The 12,075-nt window shown below is 42.9% G+C and overlaps 1 protein-coding gene across 1 annotated transcript in view; it reads right to left on the bottom strand.

Annotated features, from left to right (window-relative positions):
• The window catches only part of NRDE2 (NRDE-2, necessary for RNA interference, domain containing), a 59,869-nt gene that overhangs the window by 47,387 nt on the left and 407 nt on the right, over positions 1-12,075 (bottom strand). Inside the window, exons 2-3 of the mRNA XM_019518665.1 lie at positions 3,642-3,750; positions 123-220 (exon numbers count right to left, since the gene is read on the bottom strand). Of these exons, the coding sequence (XP_019374210.1) occupies positions 123-220; positions 3,642-3,750 (207 nt within the window). The remainder of the gene's footprint in view (positions 1-122; positions 221-3,641; positions 3,751-12,075) is intronic.

Raw genomic sequence — 12,075 nt, 5'->3', positions numbered from 1 at the left:
GCTCCCGCCGCCACTGCGCTTCCGGGTGCACGTGTCGTTCATGCTGGGTTGGATTTGGTCAAGAGATGTGAAAAGCTCTGTGTCTCCTTAAGTCCTCTACATCCATGTATTTTTGTGATGATGATGATGCTTTTTCTTTTTCTCTTTTTTCTTCCTAGTAGTTTTTTTTAGACCTTCATTTGTATTACTTCCTCCTGACAGCTCTGATCTTGAAACACTTCTGCTTGGAAACAAATAAATATTTAGGCAACAGAAATCTAACAGTGTCTCACAAGCGAGAAAGTTCATAATGAGCTTTCCACCTCCTCAACATTAGAGTGTGAAAGGGGGACAAGCAAATGGTAGGTAGAAAGGTGTGCAACAAAAATGAAATAAATTTGAGTAAGAATAACAATCTTTAATTTTCAGCTTCTTCTATTTCTTGAAACCTGTCTTACAAAGTTCTACTTGCTCACAGCAAACTGTATTTTTCTTGCCTATCAGAGTGATACAGTTCTTTCCATAATTATCACTAAAGTAAAAGAAGCTACATTGATTTTTCTACTTTTTTAAAAATAATCTGCTCTTTCAGATTAGAAATTCCTTAACTGCTCACCCCATAATACTGTATTTTCTCACATACTACACGCTCCCAAATATGACACGCACCTCCTTTTTTGGAAAGAAGAATGTATAAAAACAAGTTTTAAAGAGTCATGGCTGACGGTGTGACAGAGTACATATTCCTGGGAACAAAGAGTGTCTAGGAAGACAGTACGAGTGAGGTAGCAGGAACTCCAGATGTGGCAGGACATCAACAAGGCTAGGCCCCAGGCCCTTGCAAATGCAGTAGCAAGACTGTTAGTTCCCTACTGTAAATAGTTCTTTATACAAGTTCCAGTAAATAATAAAGCATTGCTTCTACAAGCCTCATCAAGATACTATAGACTGCACACAAGCTCAGACGCTCTTCAGCCAAAACCTACTGCCTCATGAAAGGGTTAACACTGGACTCTGCTGCTGCTTGCTACCCCAAGGAGAAATGGCAGTCATGTTACCAGTGTCTGCTTGCTTCTTTTCATACTTGCTTATACTCTAGCATAGAAAAATCAATCTCCTCACTTAAGCCACGCACCTCAATTTTTGGGGGGATGCTGCATGTGGTATACAAGTAAAGACAGTAATATATGGTGTCTAGAGAACTAAAGTATGGTAGTACAAACAACTGAAACCAAGCAAATACAAAGTTAAGGAAGTTAGTTACTGATGACAAAAAGGTCTATAATTAGAGGGGCACCAGTCTAATACATCAGCCTGATAGCAGATCGCCACTGATATAAAGAAAATTTTCTGCATCGGAAATCAACCCGATGCAGCTGATAATTTGTCCAGTAAGTGCCCATGCATGCGTGCAGCCGCAGCGCAGCACATAGGCAGTGAGGAGCACAACCTGGCAGCATAGAGTGCCGTGTGAAGCTGGAAAGTCTGGGGTGGTGGAAGAGGAAAGGAAGGCAGGGCAGATCAACACTCCCTGTGGTGAAAGAGGGGGTGGAGATCGGGCTGGGACAAGAGCTGCCCGGCCGGAGTGAGCACGGGACTGAGGCATGGCATGTCAGGGGGGTGGCTTCCACCGCTGCACGCAGCTCATCCAGTGCTCACCTGGCAGCTCCAGTCACTGCTCGGGGAGGGCACAGGGGGAGGGGGAACATGCGAGGTGTGGCAGGGCAGGGCTTTTTCTGGCTGGGCAGATCTGGGGGCACAAGACCCCTGAACATGCCCTCCCAGACGAGTAGCGGGAACCACCAAATGATCACTGGACAAGCTATGCGCAGTGGTGAGAGCCCGCCTCTCACTTCCTTGCCCCCCGCCCCCGGAAGAGCCACGCCTCTGTCCCACACCTGCCCTGGCCCCAGCCAGCAGCTGCAGACCACCCTGAGCTATACAGATCCAGGGGGCGCACGCTGCCCCTTCCCCAGAGAAGTCACTTGTGGCTGTCCCACGCCCCTCCCTGCTCCAGCTGGTCAGTGCCTGCCCCTGCCCCAGCCCCATTCCCTCCCTCACTGCAGGGGCCTTGATCTGTCCCCCACCCCCACTTCCATCACACCAGGCTTACCAGCTGGATGCAGCTCTTCAAGCTGAAGAGCTGCATATTAGAAATCAGATCCATACTGGCCAATATGCCTCCTTAAAAATTGACTATTGGTATCGGCCCCAAAAATCTCTATCAGTGCACCCCTATCTATAACCGTTCTAAAGCCTAACAAACAACTGGAAAACTGAATACCTGTATCAAAAATGCACCATCCTCCCCTTCTCATTGATAATAATTCTGAGATTTCCAAGAAATCTTTCAGCAAACACATGAAGTATCATAGTTGGTATTTTTTCATATTTCCAAGATAAAGTAACTAAATAAAAGTAATGCTACTGCAGCAAAATAGTACTGAACCTACTTCACCCTTCATTACAAGGGTGCCAAAAATAAATACACGGCAAAAAAAAGCAATCTTTAAAATGTATTTACAGATTACCATTTAGGGGAAAAAAAAGAGCAGAAGTTAAAAATAAATCCACAACAGTAAACTGGGAAGACACCCTACTAATGAACCAGAAGATAATAAATTCCTTGTTGTGCTTTCACCTTAGTAGTTTAATATAAAATATAAAATAACTTATTTTAAATAAAACTATATCATAGGCAAAAAGAATTTTAGAATTCCTTTGCTTCATCAAATGATAAATCTATAAGGAACTGAAAAGGATAATATACATCATATAGGGAGAATATATATATAAAATGTCACAGCAATTTTTAAAGTCATATGTATAATGATGATACATATCATTTTTTGCTGCACAGGTTGAATACTGCAAATAACTTGGCAAATAAAGAGGTGTCTTCAACTGAATTAAGGAACACATTTTCTGTTATTACCGTAAGTAATCAAACATATGACCCTTGTCCCCAAATTGGACATGAAACTCCGCAGCTCCAATTGGACTCCATTTTTTTGGGGGCTACAGTATAGCTGAGATTTAAATAAATATGTTCAGCATTGCATCGCTCAGGTAATAAGATTAAAATCAACAAAACCAATTTTATGAACTTCATTTTAATAAAATAATGTAATCAACCATTAAACGATCTATAGCAATGCACTACAGATGCACAACTTCACAGAGGCAATCAATCATTCATTAATTCACATCTCCACACATTTTGTCATTTTTTTCCTTTTCTATGTTTTACTGTAACAGGGGAAGTAGCTATTTGAAAAACTGGCTCTCTTAAAAAAAGGGGGGGAAAAAAAAATCACAAAGATTTGAGACATAACATTCTTTCAAGCATTGCACAAGACCATCAAAAGTTAATGAAGAATCAAAGATCACTAAGTTCCCTTCCCCTGCCCAAAGCAGGAGTGATTAAAATGAAGCAGTGGAGGAAAAAAATAAGGGAAAATTACAAAAGAATGATTTTAAATGATAATAAGTGATAATAAATTATCAAATATTATAAGCGACTCTGCTCGGGCCCTCTATAAATAGAAAAGCGTAAAGTGAAAAGTGACACTGAAACTGCCTGGTTTCAGTCACACTTGTAGCAAAAGATAAGCAGGACATAAGAAAGACACTACTCAGAAAATGGCCAAAGAACATGTTACCTTATGAGTGGTGATCTCTCTGGGGTTAAATTTGTATCCTCTATGGAGCGCTGATGCAGTTTAAGTGCATCTTCGGTAGAGAAGCTTGGATTACTAAGCCAGTTCAATTCTGCACGTAAAGAAAAATGGGATAAATAAAAATTAGCTCGCTGGGCTTTTTCAAACCAAGGATTCATGTAGTCATCAGACACCCCGGTTCACAGAAAATATCACTAAGTTACTTATAATAGTGAAGCAAACTGAAAAATAGTCAATGAAATTTTCATTTAGCAGAGCACTACATTTTAGCACATTGTAAAATATTTAGGAGCTGGAATTCTCCCATGACATCTATCTAGGAGTTAAGTAAAATACTGTAAAACAGTATTAAAAAGTATAAACTGAAAAATACAAAATTTCGTATACAGTAGTAGTGCTTCAGAGACTGAATGTCAGAGCTACCAGATTTTAGGATTTAATGACCCAAACTATTTATACAGATTTCTTCACATTAAATATGTTTGGCCACTTATATATGCGATGGGGGTTTACTCCCCTAAATTAAAAAGGTGGGTTTTTAATTGCGATGATTAAAAACCCATCGTTTCAATTTAGAAGCTTCCATCACTGCTACGGTGAGGGGCCTAATCCTTTTTCTTTCTCCCTACGAAGCCTACTCGCTTCTCTCTCAGCCGGCAGCTGAGCTGCTGGTGGGCCAAGTGGCCCCTGAGCCACAGGGGGCCCCGGTCCTTCCCTGCACAGCAGCAGCACCCCCTGGGGCCACCCGGGCGTGGTGCTAGCTGCACAGGTGCTGCCCCAACTTGCAGGCAGCACCCGCTGGATCCAACTCTTCCCCATGCCCACATGCCAGAAGCCCGCTGGGCTCTGCTGCCCCCACGGGCTCAGGAAAGAGTTGAATCTGGCGGGTGCTGCCTGCGAACTGGGCAGCCGCAAGGGAGCGCTGCTGCAGCGGGAAGGACCAGGACTTCCTGCAGCTCAGGGGCTGTGCAGCCCAGTGGCAGCTCACGCAGGCAGGCTCTGCTGGGGGTGGGGGGTGGGCCTGATCTTTTTTCCTCCCTGTCAGAGCCTGACCACCTCTTCCGCAGCCAGAGGGCTAGCTGCTGGCAGGCCCCGAGTTGCAGGGGCCCCAGACCTTCCCTCCATGGCAGTGATGCCCCCAGGGGCCACCCTGGCAGGTGGCTAGCAGGCAGGTGTTGCCTCAGCTCGCAACTGCTCCCTGAGCCCAAGCTGGGGCAGTACTCGCCTGCTAGCAGCCCGTCCAGGTGGCCCCGAGAAGCACTGTCACCATGGAAGGAAGGACTGCGGCCCTCAGCAGCTCAAGGGGTGCTCAGCCCACCAGCAGTTCGCCTCCTGGCCATGAGAGATACAGGCAGGCTCCATCAATAAAAAAAAGAAATCGGGCCCCTCACCACTTCTGCCTTCAGCCCGCCTCTCCCGTGGCAGGGGGGCAAGCTGTCAAATGCTGCAATGTTATAAATAGCTACGTTGCAAACTACACTACATGCAGATGCTGTTTAGTTTGCAACATAGCAAAGTCATTTAAATCGTAAAAAACTCCCACGCATGTACAGCGTGATGCAACTAAATTGTAAAAACAGCCAATTTTCATCATGTGTACAAGCACCCTACGTTACCATAGATAAATGCTAGTTCTACAAAACAGAGCATTCCCTAGGCAATATTTCAATACCACATAGTCTTAGTATAATTCCCACAGAGAAATTATTTTATTATTGATAAAATTCTGAGTCATACTGTCAATCACTAAATAAATGAAGCTCTGTATTTATTCCAATTTAAAGACCTCTAAACACCTCAAACCCATTAACTTACTACATCTTACAACACTGCTAGTAACAAAGGTGTTTTCAAACTCATTTTACAGACAAGGACAATCAAAAAGTTTAAGCAACTTATAAGGCCACAGACCACAACCAGGTTTTGAAGCCTAAAGCCTATACTTCCAGTCTTCTGGCAACTATGAATACCACTATTGCTGTATAAAATGAAAGCAAGGTCACCTGCTGTTAACCCTGATACACTGAGACATACATAACATTTTACATTTTCTAGATAAATACAACTTTTGTCTAAAGTCCCATTTTCTGGCTGGTTATAGGCTGTGAAAATAAGGGGAACTCTTTCTATGTACTTTATTTCTGGAGATCTCTCTATGAACACAAATTCTTTGTTTTAAAAAAAATATTACACAATCTCATTTGTAATCTTGGTCTGTACCCTTATAGACAGGATTTTTGTGCTTTTATTTTCCAAACCATTCAGGAACAAAACTCCTATTTGGTCAGATACGATGATCCTTTGTGGTCCCTTCTGACTTTACAATCTATGAATTTTTCATAAACATTCACAACAAATAAAATGGAGAAAAGCACTATAAAATCTGAACTGCTTTCACAATCATCAGGAAAATAGTTAACAGAGTCACAAAAATTCATCCCAGACTCGTTGTTGTGCTGAATATAAAAACAAGAGCAAAATAGTAAAATCCTTCTAATGAACCAAAATACCAGTACAAAGAATCAAATTAATAAAAAAATCCTCCATTTCCTTCCTTACAAATGTAGTTTTCTTGCTCCTCATCCTCTTTTTAATCCTCTTCACCTTGCTGTTCTTTTTGTCATACTTATCTTTGTGCATTGTTATCCTGACCATTTAAGATTTAGTGATCTTTAAATAGCCTCATACTCACTGTGCTGAGCCACATCACTCTCCTTCAAATTACACTTTTCTTTCTTACCTCTCCTCTCCTTCACTTCCCTAAAGCCCAATCTCCCACTTCCTAGAAAGTGCTCTAAGCATTAAGATATTATGCAGAAGATGACAACAGGGATGCCATGACAGTGAGCGTCTTCAAGAAAGGTGGCAGGTCCAACTGTGGAAATTACAGAGGGATTGCCTTGCTGTCCACCACAGGAAAGATCACTGAGAGAACCCTCCTGAACTGTCTCCTTCCATTCCTCCCAGAATCTCAGTGTGGGTTTGGGGCATCAAGAGGCACACTGATATGATCTTCATAGCTCACCAGCTGCAGGAAAAATGCCGGGAACACCAAAGATGGCCATGCAGAGAGGTTTGTGACTGCACAAAAACCTTCGACTCACCTGAAAAGCACTGTGGAAGATCCTTCTAAAGTATGGATGCCCAACAAAATTCATTACCATTCTTTGCCTGTGCCATGATACGCAAGTGGTGGTTCTTAATAATGGATCTATCACAGATCTTTTAAGGTTAAGATGGGAGATAAGCAAGGCTGTGTCATCGTTCCAACACTCTTCTCAATATTCCTTACAATGATGCTACATCTGACCAACAACAATCTTCCATTTGGAGAAGAGCTAAACTACAGAATGGATGGTAAATTGTTTAATGTCAGTCAACACCGAGCCAAAACCAAGACCACCCAACCTCAATCATCAAGCTCCACCATAATACTGATAATGCTGCAGTCTGTGCCCAATTGGAAGCAGACCTTCAGCAATCATCAACATCTTTACTGAGGCATACAAGATAATGGGACTGACACTTAACATTCAGAAGACTAAGGATCTCTATCAACAAGTTCTTAATGAGCAGTTCCCAGCTCCAGTAATTCAGATTCACAGTGAGACTCTGGAGAAGGCCAAGTAGTTCTTGTACCTTGTTAGCCTTCCACAAGAGATTGCTTCCAACATCACCTCAAATGTGCAAGTGCAGCCTTCAGACACCCGAGGAAATGGGTGTTTGAAGATTGTGAATCAGAACTGAAATCAAGCTCATGGTTTATCAAGCAATTGTGACCTCCAGCACCTTGCTGTTCGCAGCTGAGATGTGAACAATGTACAGGGAATGCTTTGAGTTGTTGGAAAAGTACCATCAATGCTGCCTGCAGAAGAGCCTTCAAATCCAGTGGGAAGACAAATGCATCGGCATCCTCTAGCAAGCAAACACCACGAGCAGCGAGGTGATGATCATCTGACATCAAGTTAGTTGGGCCGGCCACATCATCCAGGTGCCCGATTCCAGACGCCTAAAGCAAGTTTTACTCTCCCAGTTCAGTCAAGGCATATACACTCAAGAGGAGGGCAGAAAAAGTACCTTAAGGCCAACTTGAAAAAAATGCAGCATTGACATCATCTTGTGGGAGACTATCGCCCAGGACTGCCCCAATAATCTCAGTACTTTGAAACCATCCTCTTTGGAACCACCTGTCAGATAGTTAAAGGCTGCTATCAAATCCCTTCTGTTTTCTCTTCTACAGACTAAATAAGACCAGTTCCCTCAGCCTCTCCTCATAAGTCACATGCCCCAGCCCCCTCACCATTTTTGTTGCCCTCTGCTGGACTCTAATTTGTTCACATCCTTTCTATAGTGGGGGCCCAAAACTGGACACAGTACTCCAGATGTGGCCTCACCAGTGCAGAATAGAAAGGAATAATTACTTCCCTCAATCTGCTGGCAACACTCCTACTAAGGCAGCCTGGTATACCATTAGCCTTCTTGGCAACAAGGGCACACTGCTGGCTCATATCTAGCTTATTGTCCCCTGTAACCCCCGGGTCCTTTTCTGCAGAGCTACTGCTTAGCCAGTTGGTCCCAAGTGCATGGGATTGTTCCATCCCAAGTGAAGGATGTGAGGCTGGCCAGTCTGTAGTTCTCTGGAAGCTCCTCCTTCCCTTTCTTAAAGATGGGCACTATATTTTGCCTTTTTCCCATTGCCCAGGACCTTCCACAATCACCATGAGTTTTCAAAGATGATGGCCAGCAGCTCTGCAATCAGCCAACTCCCTCAGCTGCATCACACCTGCCCCCATGGACTTGTCCAGCTTTTCTAAATAGTCCCTAACCTGTTCTTTCACCACTGAGGGCTGCTCAACTTCTTCCGAAACTATGCTGCCCAGTGCAGTAGTCTGGGAGCTGACCTTGCCTGTGAAAACTGAGGTAAAAAAGGCACCGAGTAGTTTAGCCTCTCTCATCATCTGTCACTAGGTTGCCTCCCCCATTCAGTAAGTGACCCACACTTTCCCTGACCTTCCTCTTGTTGCCAATGTACTTGTAGAAACCCTTCTTGTTCCCCTTCATGTCCCTTGGTAGCTGCAACTCCAGTTGCGCTTTGACCTTCCTGATTTCATCCCTACATGCCTGAGCAATATTCTTCCACTCCTCCCTAATCGTGTGTCCAAGCTTCCACTTCTTGTCAGCTCCATTTTTGTGTTTAACCTAACCAAAGAGTTCTCTGCTAAGCCAAGCTGGCTGCCTGCCATATTTGCTATTCTTGCTGCACATTGGGATGGTTTCTTTCTGGACACTCAGCAAGATTCTTTACAATATAAATGAATTACCACAATCTAAATCAGTGAAATGCCACATACATTATTGGAGAAACTTAAGCTTACTTTTTAATTTTTTTTCATTGAAGTGCATATTATTAAAAGTATTCATATCTAATAGCTATTCTTTATCAAATTCTGCCGTACATGAATGTTCGTTATAGTTTACCATGGGGGAGGGTGAAATGGGGAAGTGAGGAATATCCAAAAATCTGATTCCTTGGTCATATTTGGATCCCATTTACACTTACGTAAATTTGGAATAATTACATGGGCTTCAATTACCCTGGAGTTTTAAAAATATAATGGGGGCAGCATTTGTTCATATGGTCTTCATTATTTATTTGTTTGCACAGACATATAAGGGAATTTTAACTGCCTGAGAAATACTCAGTCTTTATTTTGGCTGGTGTAATATTACCCAAATGGACGTAATGGGAAACAAGTGACTACCTGGCAAAGATTCTAATTGTGATGGTATGTCATATAACAGCACAAGACTAGAATTTATGATTCAGTTAGCTACCCTTAAAATATTTACACCTGTCCCAAGAATATATTAAACACATTTAATATGCCTTTGGCCATATGCCTAAGAACGTACATAAAACATGCTCTTTTATTAAGTGTATTGCTGCATACTTATATAACAACTCACTGTTGAGTAACATGCTTATTTTGGCAGAAATACTTGCTCATAAAAGATTATATGCAAAAAAATTACAGAGCAGTAAAATCATATACGTTTCGTGACAAATTTTAATGTTCAGTATGAACAAACAATAATGTTGATGATTACTATAGATTCTAATAAAGTATCGGCTTTGTTTTTCAAATGGATAAATGAAGGCATAGCGATGTGGACGGCAAAATCCGTAGATGGACATTAAGCTCCTGAATCCAAAATTGCAATCTAAAAAAATGGCTGTCCAGCAACTGCCTAATCTTGGAGATGTCCAAAACACTAGGTGCCCCTATTTTTGACCTGGAAATCTTGGGGTCTGGTCACTGTTCTCAGGCTTGGGGCTACATTTTATCCAATGGCTGTTCAATATAAAATGCATGAGAATCTTGGGAGCAAGCACATGAATTCTGAACTCCCATTGCTCAACTCTAATCACCAAGTCACAGATTCATACTCCTCCTGGCTTCAAGTCCCATCAATCTTACATTCTTTGCCCAACAGTAGCACAGATTCAACAGAAGATGTGTAAAGTGTCCCCACCCTGCCTACATTAGAGTTTGGTGATAAGGGCATTCATCTAGGAGGTGAGAATTAAAAAAACATTAAGTGGGAAGGGACTTCAGGAGGTCATCTAGTCCAGCACCGCTCAAGGCAAGATCATCCGCTCAAGGCAAGATCATCCATGTCTAAACTATCCTGACCACATGTTTATCTAACCCAAGGGTGCTCAACCATCAGCCCCTAGGGCTATGGCATCTGCCCTGTGAGGCTCCCTACAGGTTGGGAAATTTGGGAGGGGGAAACAGTGGCTAATAGTCACTTCTCCTTAACTGCAAAGACTCCTCCCCCTGTGCAGCACAGATTTCCCCCACAGATCAGATTGCCCCCAACCTCCCTGTGTGTGGCAAGTTCAGACTCTGCTGCACCTGGCCCATAAGTTGGAGGAGAGCCATTCGCCAGATCCAGCACTGCCCATCTGGCCTTCAGGGCAAAAAGGTTGGGCACCACTCATCTAACATCTTCTTAAAAACTTCCAAGAATAGAGATACCACAGCCTATCCAAGTAGCCTAAGCATGCTCATAGTTAGGAAGTTCTGTCCAATAACCAACCTAAATCTCCCTTCTCTCAATTTAAGACCATTGCTTCTTCTCTTGTCGCTGTAGCAACAGGGAATAGCCTATTGTCATCCTCTTCATGTATTTGAAGACTATTATCACCTGTCCCCTCAGTCTTCCTTTCTCCACATTAAACACATCCAGTTCTTCCAAACTTCTCAAAAGTCATGATTTTTAGACCTCTAATCATTTTTGTTACTCTCCATTGGACTTTTGCTATTCGTACATATCTTTAAGTGATCAAACTTGGACACGTGCTCTAGGCAATGCCCCACAGCTGATGATTTGCATAGGAAAGTTGCTTAACATGACTTGCATGCAACCAGTTATTACATCCCAGTATGCTGCTGGCTCTTCTTGCAACAATAGCACACTGTTAACTCATATTCAACTTGCAGCCCACTATAATCCCTAGGTCTTTTATGAAGTACTACAGTCTAGATAGTTCCCCAATTTGTATGTATACCTTGCCTGTTCTGTCCTTTGCATTCCTCTGTATTTCATTTCATCTGATTAATTTAAGAGCACTTTTCCAATTTATAAAAGGTCATTTGAATCCTAATCCTATCTTCCAAAGTGTGTCTGCTACCCAAGCCAGCTCACTGTCATCTATAAATTTGCTAAGTGTACACTGAATTGGATCCTCCAAGTCATTAATGAAGATATTAAACAGCAGTGGACCCAGGCCGAGTCCCTACAGAACACTGCTTGATACCTCTGCTCAATAAGACATCAAACCTTTAAAGACCTTTGCCACTGATCGTGAGAAAGATGGGCTTTAATCCCCTGAAGCTGAGGAGGGCATCAAACCCAAGTCTCCCACTTCCTGGAGAAGTGCTCGAATGGTTAGATTGGTATACGAAAGGGACATTACACAACCAGAACCCTGTTTTAAGAGTGAACCATGCCTCATGCGTCACAGCTGCCACAAGAGGGGAGCACCACACCCCCCTTGCAACCCAGGGACCACCGGGAGAGGCAGGTAAGTCAGCAGGGTGCGTGCACTACACAGGGGGTTTAATCAGCCCCAAACTGAAGTAGTGTTTGTTTTTTGTAAATTCACCGCTTCAATTTAGGGCCCGTTTCGTCTACACACGCCCTTTGACCCTATCCACACACTGTACTTAAGGTGCGATTAAACAGTTATGCCTTAAGGCGTCACCCAGCCGCATGTGCAATCAAACTGTGTGATTAAAAAAAGGAATAAGCTATAAAATTACTCCACAAGATATATGTAATGATAACTCTATGGCTGCTTCCTACCATGCCATTAATTGAGCACATGGCTGGCAGGAGGCACCACCGC

The sequence above is a fragment of the Gavialis gangeticus genome, unplaced genomic scaffold, assembly GCF_001723915.1.
Source record: "Gavialis gangeticus isolate Ggan-Ray unplaced genomic scaffold, GavGan_comp1, whole genome shotgun sequence".
Taxonomy (NCBI): Eukaryota; Metazoa; Chordata; order Crocodylia; family Gavialidae; genus Gavialis; species Gavialis gangeticus.
Note: the sequence above shows the minus strand (reverse complement) of the source record. Positions and strands in the feature narration are given on the sequence as shown.